The following is a 14,061-nucleotide window of genomic DNA, read 5'->3' as shown; positions in this document are numbered from 1 at the left end:
GCTGAGGTTGCCAGCTTCCGCCCTGGGGCCCACCGGCGTCCCTAGTGTCTTCTGGGGTGGTCGGCAGCTCAGAGGGCAGGCTTCTGATGTCTCGCTTCCCTGGAGGCCTGTTTCTGGAAAGGGCCGGGTCGACTGCCTGGGACTCAGCCAGGGCCCATGAGGAGGATTCACCTGAGAAGTCCCAGTAGTGGGGGCACGAGGACAAAAAAATGCACATGACAGAGCTTGAGGGAGGTGGGGGTAGGGATAGTTACTCAGCCCTGAGCTGTCTTCGGGGCTGAGCACAAGGGCCAGGGAGAAGGAATCGGGTAACCGCTGTGTGTGTGTGCGTGTGTGTGTGTGTGTGTGTGTGTGCAGGGCAAGTGCTGTGCTACATGAAACGGTGCCTCGCAGAGCAGAGTGGCCACTTGGCAGGTATCAGACGGGCATGTCACAACTGAGGGAAGGCCGACTTTGAACTCAGCGTGGGCCGCCCGAGGACTGCTGGAGGGAACTGGCTTCGAGCTGCAGAGGCTGGGGGCAGGGACGCTGTGCGCGGGCACATTCCTGCCTGCGTTCAGAGGCCAGGTACCACCCCTCTCTGGGGGTGCCGAGCCTGTCTTCCTGCAAAAGGAGAGGGGAGCGGAGGCAAGACGTGGCACAGAGTGGTCTGGGAGCATCGTCGCTTGTTTTTATGGAACGTTGTGACTCTCTTTTCCAAAATAGCCCACCTTTCTAGAACTTTCTATGTGGTGTTCCACTGGCCCCTGTATACGTGCTGCCAGTGACCAAGCTCACCACCTCCCAGCTCGGGTCCCTGTGGTGAGACACGCTGGGCTATGTGAGCGATGATAATGAAGTCATTGTTAACATTACGTACATCCTATGTTAGCACTACAGCAAAGATCACAGCAGCTACTACCATTAATTGGACTTCTCTATGTGCCAAGCAGTTCCACGCTTTTCCAGTTCCATCACGGTGGACCCTGAGGCAAGGACTTGGGAGGTGATCCCAGGGAGCAGGAATGGAGGGAAGCCAATGCCAGTGGGTTGATGGGTGGATCCCCGCCAGGGCAGCCGGGACTCAGACACAGAAGCTGGATGCTTGGGGTGGGAGGTTGGGGAACTGTCCACCATGGCTGCAGGGGAAAGCCGAGGGGATGTGGGGCGGGGCACTTCATGCTCCCAACAGCCTTAGGAGAACAGTACTGTCCTTTTCCATGATTTATATGAGGGGAAACTGAGGCACAGAGAAGCCATGCCCTGGGTCACACCATTGTGGAGGGCTAAGCACTGGCTGGCATCTGGGCTGACCTGGAGCTTTACCTTTTAATGCTCACCCTCTCCTGCCTTCCGGGTCAGGTGTCCACCCTGGGAGTCCTGCCATAGCCTCTCATTACTGGGCCCTGTGTCTTCCAGTAACTTCTGTCCCTTGGTCCAGGTTTAGTTTCCCTGAGGCCACAAAGAAGCCTCGTCTCACACCCCTGACTCACACCCCTGGTGTTTCCTTTGCCTCCAAAGACCCAGATGCGGTCTGGCACCCCTGTGGGCACGCCTCCCTGGGCCAGACCTCCGGTGCCCAGCCTGGCCTCCCCTCTGATCCCTCACGTCTCGGTCATTTTGCTCTTCCTTCACACAAGGTCTGGGGAGAGCAGCAGGGAGGTGGCAGCCCCAGAACCTGGCCCCTGGGCGCTCCAGCCACGCCCGTGTGTTGTCTGTTCATGCCCAGGAGCTACAATGTGACGTGTCTGTGGAAGAGGACAGCCGGCAGGAGTGGACCTTTACCCTGTACGACTTTGACAATAATGGCAAGGTCACGCGCGAGGTGAGTGCACGTGGCAGGCAGGGGGCCACTGGCCATGCCCTTGAACACTCCTGCCCCTTCTCCTTCTCCTAAGGCCGGTCCTGCCCCCACGGGCAGCCTGACGGGCAGTGGTGGGACGTGGGGAGGGGAGCAGGGCCGCTGGAGCTCCAGGGAGACCTGGAGGAATGTCCCAGAGCTGCCTGGTGAGTGGGCAGAGGTGACAGGAAGGGGCGGCCGGCTCCCTGGGACTCAGGCCAGGCACTGCTCCCACTAGAGAAGAGGAAGGTCAGGAGGCAGGTGCCTGAGGTCCTGCCTCCTCCCGTCTGTAGTCCCAGAGCTGGGACCACCCCAGGCCACCTCCCACCTCAGCCGGTCTGCCCGGGAGCTGGGGCCAGGGGGGGCACACAGAGGCCCGGTGGGGCCTCCCTGCGCCCACACAGGAACGAGCACCCCCAGCCCCGAGGGCTGTGTCAGCAGCTCTGTGCACGGCCGTGTCCCAGGCCTGTTCTTCAACACCCGACTCCCTCCGAACACCTGCGTCTCTCCCCTCAGCCCTCCTGCCACGCCTCTCTCCTCCCTGTGTGCCTCTCACCCTTCTCCCACGCCTCCGTCTGAATATTGAGCACCCCCTGTGTGCATCCACTGTGCCCTACGTGTGAGGACAAGGTCAGGGGGGACAGTGCAGACAGAGTTCCTAGCCTGTGGCTCTGGCAGCTGCTTCGGGAGGCAGATCCCAAGCAATCACAGGGTAACCGTAGGCGGTGACGTGTTCAGTGAAGGAAGTAAACAGTGCGACAGAGAGGGACCAGTGTGTCTAGGAAGGCCTCCCTGTGGGGACAGAGTCCCGGGCTTGGACCCAGCAGGAGTGCTCCGGGTGTTTAAGGAACCAGAGGAGACCGGTGGGCTCACCAGGAGACATGGCTGCGGCCGGAGCTGGCAGGGCAGGCCCTGGCTTTGAGTCCTGGTGCTGAGGGAGGCCACTGGTGGGTTAGTTTAAGCAAGAGCATGACCTGGTCTGAATTCTTGCAGTCCCTGCCTCCCTTTTACCCTGGACCTTGGCATCACCCCTTTTGCCTCCTTATTTCTTTTCCTACTGTTCCCTCTGTGACATCGTCTCCCTCCTCAGGAAGCTCTGGTTTTCAGACAGGTCTGCAGAGGGGTCCGAGATTAGCATGGCTGGCCGCCTCTGGCTCGCCAGGGCATCAGGGGTGTGCCCAGAGAAGCTTTGCTGTCTTGTCTCCCTACCTGGTGCAGGGCTACGGGTTTTCTTTTCTGTGGGTGGTGCAGGAGAAGCTGCCAGAGGGGAGACCTGGCTGGAAAAAAGGGCGTCTCTTCCTCAGCCGGGGCTTAAGGAATGTTAGAACAGGGGGAAGAAGCCATGAGTGACTTTTAATAATTCAGGACTCCTTGGGACATACGTGACAGAATCCCAGCAAACTGCTATAGGTTAAAAAAAATAATAATAAAGGAATCTATTGGTTCATGTAACTGCAGTGTGGTCCAGGGCACTGACTTCAGGCACGGCTGGATCCAGAGGCTCAGTGTCGTCAGGACTAGCTGTCCTCGCGGCTCTGTTTCCTCTGTGTTCCTTCAATGTCTGGCAGCCTTTCCCCTGGCCAGTAGCAAGGTGGTGGCTGACATTTTACTCTCTATCTGAGACTCTCAGCGACCCCCCACCCCACCATGTGGAAGTTCCAGAACTGAATTTCACAGGCTCCGATTGCCTCGCACGAGTGGCCCTGACCCGGTCGTTTTTGCCATGGGTTTGTGATGTTTCAGATGGCCTATTCTGGGTCAGGTGCTCCTTCTGGAGCCCAGGGGAAGTTATGTGATACATGAGCCACACAGACTGAAGGTGAACGTGCGTTTGGCTCATGAAATAAAATCAAGGGGCTGTTATTAGGGGATCGTGGACAGGCAAGGCCCCCGAGAGGGGCCTGGGTACTTGGGAAGCAGCGAAACCCTTCCTGGCTGGACACCTTGCTCGTGGAGGCTGGGGAAGGTCCAGGTGAACCCCCGTCCCCTCCAGCTGTGGTTCTTTGTGTGAGGGGTTATGGTTTTTCCAGAGTCAGAGCCACCGTTCTTCCCCATCCTGTTTGGGAATATGGCAGCCGTGGTGTAATTATCTTCACAGGGGGACACACTGCAATCTGGAAACCTGGTCAGGCGAGCTGAGTTGCGGAGGCCCCGAGCTGTTTGTTAAGGCCACGCAGGCAGCCAGGCCGGGCTTCTCAGGGGTGTGGTGGCATTGCCCTCTCTTCTGACGCGTGCAGTGGTGAAGGCCATGCTGCCTCTGGTCGCTGCCTTCTTCATTCCTTTCTGGTTTGGAAATGCTGAGGGGCCTCACGTGCTGACCGTAAAAGGGTCGCCTCCCCCCGCCCCGGCCCCCCAACCTTGGAGGCCTCACAGGAACCTGCTCGCAGACACTGCTGTCTGATTGTGCGTCTTGGCAACCAGAGGAAGAGCAGGGAAGCGAGGGTTTCCAAGGAAGGTGCTCCCGCCCGGCCTGGAGAAGGCATCGCTGGATCGTGTCTCCCTTCTGCTGAGGAGCGAGGAGGTTGGCTTCCGGTCCAGGGAGAAACCAGCCTAGTGTTTCCCTTGGTCTATTTTTAGCCCCAAGGCCACTCCTCAAACCTGGCTATAAGTACCGGTCCCCTCCATACTCTCCGGCTGTCTGCGTGCATGCTTCTGTGTGCGAGGGCAGAGGGGCTCCTTCCTCACCGCGGCTGCAGCCCGGAGCCGGTGTCTGGGCCAGCTTCCCAACTCGGAAGAAAGCGCCTGTTCGTTTGGGCAATAAATATTCGCAGGCACCTATTTCTGCGTGCTGGGCCCCATGCAGGCAAGAGTTGATTTTTCAGCGGGGATTGCCAGAGCGTGCCGGTTCCTAGAGCCCGAATCCCTGGGCCCCCTGGCTTGGGATGACGCTCGGGGGGGGGATGATGTTGGAGGGCGTCACTTTCCTCCTCCTGACGCCTCCTTCTTGGGCTTCCTAAGATGGTAAGAGGGAGGGGGCAAACGTGGCTGTGCAGAGCAGCCCTAGGGAAGAAAAGAGGAGTCCCCTGTGGGCCTCACCAGAGGAGGTGGGATTGCTGAGCAGGCCAGCAAGACTGGGTCTCAAATTGGCCGCTTCCACAGATGTTCCAGCCCAGCCCCCCAGAAGGTTTTGTTAAAAATTAAGTTATCAGCCTGGATGGCTCCGTCGGCTGAGCGTCCGACTTCGGCTCAGGTCATGGTCTCACGGTTCATTTGTTCGAGCTCCGTGTTGGGCTCGCTGCTGTCAACGGAGAGCTGGCTTCAGATCCTCTGTCCCACACTTGTCTCTGCCCCTCCCCTGCTCACACACACACACACTCTCTCTCAAAAAGAAACATAAAAAAAAAATTAAGTTATTGCAGGCAACGAAAGTAAAAATAGATACGTTGACTACATCAAAAACGGGGTGCCTGGGTGGCTCAGTCGGTTGAGCGTCCAACTTCGGCTCAGGTCATGATCTCACGGTTCGTGGGTCGGAGCCCCGTGTCGGGCTCTCTGCTGTCAGCACGGAGCCTGCTTCGGCTCCTCTGCCTCTCTCTCTTCTCGCTCTCCCTCTCTCTCAAAAATAAATAAACATTAAAAAAAACCATTAAAAAAGTTTGAAAACAAACCCCAAACCGAAAAGAGCAAGTGTCGCTGAGGAAGGGGCACGATCAACCCCGCGTGCTGTCGGTGGGGGTGTGAGACGATGTAACTGCTTGGAGTTGGGAAACAGCACGGGGGCTCCTCGAACAACGACACGCAGAATCGCCACGGGACCCGGCCATTCTACTTGTGAGTACACACCCAAAAGCAGGGTCTCGAGGAGATCCTTGCACACCGTGTTCACAGCAGCGTTCTTCACAACAGCCAAAAGGCAGAAGCCACCCAAGGGTCCGTCCACAGATGAACGGATAGACGCATCCACACAATGCAGCATTATTCAGCCTTAAGAAGGAAGGACGTTCTAACACGTGCTGCAACGTGGGCGCACCTCCAGGACTTTCCGCTAAAATGACAAGGCCAGTCACAAAAAGGCAAATACCGTGCGATCACCCGGAATGGCTTGTCTTAGAGACGGAGGGTAGAATGGTGGTCGCCAGGGGCTGGGGAGGTGGGGAGGTGGGGAGCTGAGAAAAACTAAATGAGAATTATCCAGTATCAAAGAGTCCGAAGATTTAGCAGGAGATTCTGGACCTCTGGGGTGACCCTCACTCAGCTCGCATGGCCACAGGGCAAGTCAGCTGTGGTGAGTGGGAGGCACCGTTGATGGGTACGGAATGAAGTGACGGCTGAGCCCGTCTGTGTTTACGAAGAGCCGCAGGGCAGATAACCGGCCTTCTGTGGGCCTGACCTATAGAGAGCAGACATCTCTTCCAGAGGTTTCCTACACCATGTAAAGCCGGAAGCCCCGCCTCAGACAAACGACCTTAGCGGATGCCCAGAACAAAGGGAGACCCCGTTTATCCCTGCATTCGCCGGTCAGAAGCGTCTGAGATGTTTCTCGGAGCATGGGTTGGACACCAGTGTTCTGGCTGAGGGGACAGCTTGAGGCCCAGAGACAATATGAGATTTGCTCAAGTTCTTGCAGGGTATTTCATCTTTAGGGACACATCTGCTTTTCCATTTGCATTCAGAAGGAGCTCACCAGACCTGAAGCAGGTGCTGTGGGTGCCTTTGTTCCCAGCAAGATCGCTGACCTGCTTCTAGGTTGACCTGCTGCTGTGGTGGACAGTGCCCGCCATAAGACCTTTCTCTGGTGCCCGGGAGCCGGCTCAGCCTTTGCAAGACAGCCCGGAAGCCCAGGGGCTAGAGCATCCCTGGGGTGGGGGTGGGGGTGGGGGGGGGCAACTCTCAACCACCGAGGGACGGAGTTTGCCGAGGTGGGTTCCACACAGTCTTTCCGAGGGCCCAAGTGGACTGAGCCTGGTTGGCCACGGCCATACCTGCTCGTTCGGGGCGTCCACTGTTTGCTGCCCCCTTGCTTCTGTGTCCTAGGACCCCTTCTCAAATGAACCTCTCACGTGCAAGTTTGTGCCTTCGTCTTGACTTTGGGGGAGCCGGTGGGGCTTCACCGGGCCCTCTGATTCCTGGGTTGTTGAGACACTGAGACTGAAGCCCCGGGTGCCTTTCTGCTTCGCTCCCCTGCAGGACATCACCAGCCTGCTGCACACCATCTATGAGGTGGTTGATTCCTCCGTCAACCACTCCCCGACGTCCAGCAAGACCCTGCGGGTGAAACTCACCGTGGCCCCCGATGGAAGCCAGGGCAAGAAGGGCATCCTTCTCAATCACCCTGGTGAGGGGTTGGAGGGCCGCCCGGGCCACAGGGGCCAGTCCACTGCAAGCTCTCGGAAGGATCACACCCCTGCCTGGGAGGAGCGGGAGCGAGTCCTGGGGGTTTCCACTGGGAGCGACTCTGTGGACAGGCGGGATTTGAGCGGGTCCTTGAAAGAGCAGGATCTGGATAGGGAAGGGATCACAGGTGGGGGGCCCTGTGGAGGCAAAGCCCTGGAGGGGCGCGTGGGCATAGCTGCAGCTACAGTGAAGGCTTGTGTTGTGATGAGCCTGGGCAGGGCATGGCCTTGAATGTCAGCTGAGGAGCCTGGGGAGGAGGGGAGTCTAGCCGGGGAGACGGTAAGGGGACAAGTAGCCGCGAGACCCCCCTGTCTGGTCCTGGCTTGGCGAACCCCTTCCACAGAGCCACGGCGAGCTGCCGTGGGCCACTTGTCAAGGGCTGCATGCCAGGGAGCTTAGAAAACCCCAGCAGAGCCAGGAAGCTGGCGGACGCAAGAGCAAACCACTCACCCGGCTCTTTCTCGGGCGGGACTCAGACCTGCAGAGCACGAGGCCCAGAGCGGAGACCAAGCCCGCCGAGGAGCTGCGCAGCTGGGAGAAGAAGCAGCGAGCCCCGCTCAGGTACACCGGTTGCGGGAGGGTGGACGGCAGCCCAGTGCACCTGAGCACATATGGAACGCCAGCTGTGTGCCGCCTGAGCGGCGGTGGGGGGGAGGGCTCCCGACTGTGTTCTCTTCGGGGCGGGGTGGGGGGGGGGCAGTGACTTCAGAGAACAGGCTCACAAATGAAGCTGAGGTTTTAAAAATAACTAAATATAGGTCCGCATTCCTTTGTCCCAAACGCTTTGGGCTCAAGATGTTTTGGCATTCAGCATTCGCCGGGTTTGAGACAAGGTGTTCTTGGCGTAGTTACGTATTCTGTGTGGTGTCTGGGCAGCACCTTGGGATTTAGTGCACTGACATTTCCGCACGGAGCCGCGGGACTGTCTGCATGAAGTGATGGAAAGGCTACGGCTACCTTCACATCCGTTTAGGGCAGCATGGCTGCCTGACAGGTCATGAGCAGTCTCGGTCTTCAGGCTTTTTGGGTTTCAGAATCATGGCTAAGAAACTCTAAGGCTGCAGTTCTCTTCCGCCTGTTGTTATTTTGTTAACTGCAGGGAGGTAAGGGAAGAGAAGAGAGGAACGGCAGGCAGTATAGGAGGCGAGAGGAGGCCTCAGTGGCCCAGAAAGGCAGGGGCGGGGTGTCTGTACCTGTTGTGAAATGGAAAGGAAGTGGCCGGAATGTGAGAAGCAGGAGCCCAGAGGGAAGAGAGAGAAGGCAGTCCAAGCAGGGGCCGAGGCTTGTTGTGGGGAGGGGGCTGGGAATCCAGGCATCTGGGCATACAGGCTAGCTGTGCTGGGGAGTGGGGAGGGTGAGGGAGGTGGGGCTGGCAGATCAGAGAGCCTTGGAGGGGAGAGGCAGGGAACCCAGGCTCCCGCAGTGGGAGAAATGTGGCCTCTGGGGGCACCTCTGTCCCCACCCCCTTTCTTACACACGCACACACTGGTAAGGCCCATTCTGGGCTTTGGGGCAGGGTACAGAGCCTGCCACCCTCTGTGGCAATGGCTTGGGAGCTTCCGTCCACACCCTCTGGGGCTCCAGCCCTAAGAGGAGTTAGGCCTCTTGTCTGCAATGGGCACACATGGTTTGAAGCCTGACTTTGGGGCATCCTGAAGCTTTGACCAGTAACCTCTCACCTTTACTTTGGATCTGTTCAAAGCAGATACCTATCTGGTCCTCCCAGAAGGCCCAGGGAGGCCAGAAGAGGTCTTATCTCCGCCGTCAGGGAAGGAAATAGAGACACAGATTGCCGAGATGACCACTCCCTTCCCCTCACCCCCCTTCCCAAGACCCAGAAGGAAATGAATGGAAAGTTCAGAAGGATTCCTCCTGGTGGCTCCCCAGGTGGGGGGGGGGGGGGCTGCTGCCCACCCACTCACTTGCTTCCTTGTCATAGGTTCCAGGGGGACAGCCGTCTGGAGCAGTCTGGTTGCGACCACCATTGCGTGGACGAGAACATTGAGAGGAGAAACCACTACTTAGATCTCGCCGGGATAGAGAACTACACATCCCAGTTCGGGCCTGGTAAGGGAGCTCCTACACCTGCAGGGTGGGGTGGGGTGGGGGGCATTCATCATGCCCCTGGGCTGGGGGCAGGTACAGCTTTGATTGGACGGGTTACAGAGTCCTCTGGGAGGAGATGACATTAAAAACACTTAAAAGACTAACACGTGCACAAAGCTGAACAAAATCAAAGAGCATCTTGGGGCCTACAATGCAATGAACACAGTAGTTCTGTGCCCCTACCCCAGGCCCTTTGCCATTGCTCTGTCTTCCTCAGCCATTGACATGTGTTGACGCCTTGCTGAAATAAATGAAGAGGCGGCCCACTTCATTTCACACCCCCACCCCTTCTCCCCTTCCTCCCACGTGTAATTCCTGTGTCGATCACCTCTGTAAGTGAAGGAAGATGCCTGAATTTCCTTCGTGTTCCCATGACCTCGGACTCGTAGCAGGGTCTCTGTCTCTCTTTCTCGTCCGTCTCCTGGAAGGGGAATGAATTCTTTTTAAGGACCCGACGAAGACACAGTTCTTCCCGTTTAGCAGATGGCAAAGTTCCGTTCCAGAGAGGTTCCTCCAAGGCAGCGTGGAGCAGTCAGGGCTGGGGGGGGCGGGGCGAGAAGAGCTGTCAGAACAGTTAGTGTTCCGGGAGCACTGGGCGTGGGCGTGGTTTTGGGGGCACAGTGCGGCACCCGCACACAGTAGGTGCTCATGAAATATCTGTTAAATTGGTTCCTAGGCTCCCCGTCAGTGGCCCAGAAGTCAGAGCTGCCCCCCCGCACCTCCAACCCCACTCGGTCTCGCTCCCATGAGCCAGAAGCCATCCACGTCCCACACCGAAAGCCCCAAGGCGCGGACCCGGGCTCCTTCCACTTCCTTGACGCCCCATTCGCCAAGGTCTCGGAGGTCCAGCAGCGGCTCCGGGGCACCCAGGATGGGAGCAAGCACTTTGTGAGGTCCCCCAAGGCCCAGGGCAAGAGCGTGGGTGCGGGCCACGTGGCCAGAGGGGCAAGAAGCAAGCCCCCTCTGGGCCCCGCCGTCCCCGCGGTGTCCCCGGCCGCCCAGCTGGCCGCCAGCCCGGCCCTCCTCCCCACTCTGGCACCCCTCGGGCACAAGAAGCACAAGCACCGAGCCAAGGAGAGCCAGCAGGGGTGCCGGGGGCCGCAGGTGCCGCTGGCCGTGGGCGGCAGTGTCGCGGGGCGGGACCGCGTGAGGGACCTGCCCGCTGTGGTGGTGTACGAGAGCCCGGCCGGCCAGGCGGTGCAGAGACACGAACATCACCACCACCACGAACACCACCACCATTACCACCACTTTTACCAGACATAGACCCCTCCCCAGGAAGCCCCGCCCTGCCATATGAAGGACCCCCCTCCCCCTGCCCACCCAGGCATTATTATTCTATTAATTATTGTTATGATGATGATTATTGTTATTAATAATTATTGTTACTCCACTAATATTCAGCTAGCCTCCATGTAGAAGATCTATGGAAACACAGAACTAAACTTTTATTTATATGTTGTGAGGACTGCATAACTTTACCCGAGAAATGACTCTGGGTTTGGAATTGGCCTGTCGACCGGTGGAGGCTCGCGCGGGCTCCCGAGCTGCGGTTTCCACGCAGGCTGGCCCACGCCCGTCCCAGCTCTGGGGGAGCCCCCGGCCAGAACGGTGCCCTACCCCAGTCTCTTCCAGGAGAACGCCCTTACCTGGCCCGCTTCCAGAGACCCTCGAAATCTCCGAGAAGATAAACAGCTGCTACCTCTTAGTATCATTCTGATTTTATTTTGCCCTTAACTGATTGTAACGTGCTACAAGGGATTTCAGCGGACTGCAGACGCATGACCTTCCTGGCTGTCGTGGTTTTTTACGTCCCAACCTAGGAACCCTAGCTGTCCTTTCTGGCGTTCTCTTTCACGCCTTTCCAGTGGGATCACGTCCTTGCCCAGAACCGGTCCCCTCTTCTCTGCCATGCACAACAGGAAAATACGCTTCCGGTCCTCCCTTCCGCTTTTCTCTCTTCTTTAGAAAGATACACACACATATTTAAAGACTGCCCCCAAAACCAGCCTTCTCATTTTGGAAACCTCTGGAGAGGGAACCCAACCACAGAAACAACTGTGGTTTTCCAAGATCAGGCGCTTGTGTGTTGTTGGTTGTGGCCGAAGATGTAGAGACCTCGTGTTCTGCCGCTGGCAAATACACACGTTCCTACACGGTTCTCTATCGGAGCTCCTGTATCTACACCCAGGTGCCATCTGTCCATTTCTATGTATCTTTCGATAAATATACACTCTCAGGTACCTGTTCTGGTGTGCAGAGATCAGTGGCTTACTTCTCTAGACATTTCCTGACCCCAGATGTGACCCTGTGTGCCTCCTGTTCAGACCACTCTCCATCAGATGCGAATGGTCACTTGCTTCTCATTGGCAGGTCCTTTTTTGGGGTTTGGGGTCTGGCAGATTGGGAGAGGCTTGCTGGAATCTAGAAGCTTGGAGGGAAATGAGGACAGTGGCCGGAGCTGGGACCCTGGAGTAGTGTCCTCCACAGAGCAGGATTTTATCTGATAAGGGCCTGGAGAGACTAGGAAAAGGACCACTGGCAACTAGTCGGGGTCCCATGAAAAACAGATGACACACACGTTGGGTAATTTGAGGGAATATTTATGAACTGTGGGCAGAGCCTCCGTTTCGAAAGAGTGCAGGATCAGGGGCTAGCAATGTGTGGGGTGGCTCCTGCCCCTGCAGTGGAGCAGAGAGGGGGGGTGTCATCCTCAGCAGCAGAGGGGTGGGGCTGGGGGGGCCCCCTGAAGGAGCCGTGAGGGACCCTCACTCTGGGATGCAGCCAGCCTATGGGGACCCTACAGAGAAATATGATGGATATCCTGGCTTCACTCCTTCCTGCCCTGCATCCTATCGAGACCCCATTGACTGAAGCCACTGGGAGCCGTGGGGCCAGAGAGCTGTCACTGAGGGTCACATGGACATTCTTTCAGGGCAGACAGTGAGTGGAGGGACACAAAAAAAGGAGTGGCCAGCTGCCTGCCTTTCTGCTGCCTGGTTGCCAGCTGGCACCCCCTCTTCCAGAGCCTCTGGTTTTGGTTTAATGTGGCTGGTAAGGAGTTGGTTTTGATAGTGAGCTGGGGGAGCACATCAGGCTCAGAGAGGTTAACTAACTTGCTTGAGATCACACAGCAGGTGGCAGAGCTGGGATTCCAGTCTCCCCATCCCCCCCTCCCTCCCCGTGATCCCTTTAACCACTGGAGTGCTTAACCACTGGGTCAGGGCTTCCCTTGTTTTGAGTTGTGGGTTTCTATTAGCATCCAACTCAGTGGGAATGTAACCAAAGCAGGGAAGGCAGGGAAGCAGCTGGCTTGGAGAGGAGAGGAGCCAGGGTTTGAATGAAGCCCTCCCTCTCTGGGTTCATACTTCCACCACTGGGTCACCGGGAGGGGGCTGCTGGCCCTCTGAGCCCCATTACCACGTGGAAAAGCATCTTCTGCCCCGGGAAGCCCAGGGCAGGCTGCTGATTGGCCGGGCTTAGAGCCGGAACTGATTCCTGGGCCGATCCCCGTGGCCCACCTGGGGTCACATGTCCAACCTGCAGCAAGGGGGCGGGGTCTGTGCCAGAAGGAAGGAGAGGAAGGGTGCTAAGCAGGCAGACACTGATGGGGCCCCAGGACCAGAACTGCTGCAACATGGAAAAGAAGCAGGAATTGTGTCCACACAGGGAGTATCTCTGCGGTGGCTTTAGAGCATTTCCTCAGCCTCTGAGAAGACGTCCCATTCCATCTCTCCGAGCCCCACGCCTGTCAGGATTCTATTTCTTAGTGGCTGGGACTTATTTAAAATACCATTTTGAAAAATCGTGACAGGTGCACATGTTAAAGATTCGAATAGTTCAAAATGCTGTTCGGTAAAAAGTACACTTCCCTTCAGCATCCCTGACTCTACCTTCCCGGGCTGTTGAGTGAAGCCTGGTGGTTGAGAGCATAGACGTTGGGGCCAGGCTGCCTGGGTTCAAGTTCTGACTTCCTTAGCGTTGTGTTCCAAGTCGTACACCGTACTTCTCAAGCCTCAGTTTCCTCTTTATACAGGGGGATTATAAGAGACCTACCCCACAGGGTTGTTGGGAGAATTCAGTGAGTTAACATATGCCCGGCCCATGGGAGCACTATGAAAATGTTAGCTGCCATTATTTACAAGAATAAATGCATTTATAGAAGATATCTCTCCACTTAAGTTTTGTTACTTTTTTTTTTTTTTTTTTGAAAAGACTTTACTTGTTTCGGAGGACTTTGAGGCTTACAACAAAATTGACGGGAAGGTTCAGAGATTTCCCATATACTGCTTACCTCATGCATGCACGGCCTCCCCCATAATCGACATCTGTCACCGGAAGGGTAACATTTTTTTTTTTACCAAGGATGGACCTACGGGGACACACTGTAATGACCCCAAAGTCCATAGTTTGCCTTGCGGGGGTGGGGAGGTCACTCTTTGGTGTTGGACATTCTGTGCATTCGGACAAATGTGTAATCACATATCCATCATTCTAATGTCATACAGAGTATTTTCACGGCCCTAAAAATCCTCTGTGTTCCTCCCATTCCTCTCTCCCCTGCCCCGTTTTGTTATTTTATTCAATATTTCAAACAAGATTTGAAACAGAAAACTGTGTAACAGTAACTGCAAACTTACCACCCAGATCTTACAAATGCTGACAGATTACAATAGTTATTTCAGATCTATTTTTAAGAAAGAAAACACTGCCATTGCTGCTTAATCCCCTTCCCGCCCCCACTCTTTTATTTTTACCCAAGGAGTAACATAGTATTCATACTCAGGCACTTTTCTCTGTGA

General features: G+C 56.5%; 1 protein-coding gene across 2 annotated transcripts in view; it reads left to right on the top strand.

Annotated features, from left to right (window-relative positions):
- NKD1 (NKD inhibitor of Wnt signaling pathway 1) overlaps nucleotides 1-13,427 on the top strand; it is an 83,864-nt gene extending 70,437 nt beyond the window's left edge. For both annotated transcript variants that reach the window (XM_086689461.1, XM_086689463.1), the window contains 5 exons: nucleotides 1,709-1,804; nucleotides 6,947-7,094; nucleotides 7,630-7,714; nucleotides 9,093-9,220; nucleotides 9,936-13,427. In XM_086689461.1, the coding sequence (XP_086545587.1) occupies nucleotides 1,709-1,804; nucleotides 6,947-7,094; nucleotides 7,630-7,714; nucleotides 9,093-9,220; nucleotides 9,936-10,525 (1,047 nt within the window). In that variant the 3' untranslated portion in view covers nucleotides 10,526-13,427. The remainder of the gene's footprint in view (nucleotides 1-1,708; nucleotides 1,805-6,946; nucleotides 7,095-7,629; nucleotides 7,715-9,092; nucleotides 9,221-9,935) is intronic.
- The last annotated feature ends 634 nt before the right edge of the window (nucleotides 13,428-14,061 follow it).

The sequence above is a fragment of the Puma concolor genome, chromosome E2 (genome assembly GCF_028749965.1).
Source record: "Puma concolor isolate L17-30 chromosome E2, mPumCon1.1.hap2, whole genome shotgun sequence".
NCBI lineage: Eukaryota > Metazoa > Chordata > Mammalia > Carnivora > Felidae > Puma > Puma concolor.
Note: the sequence above shows the minus strand (reverse complement) of the source record. Positions and strands in the feature narration are given on the sequence as shown.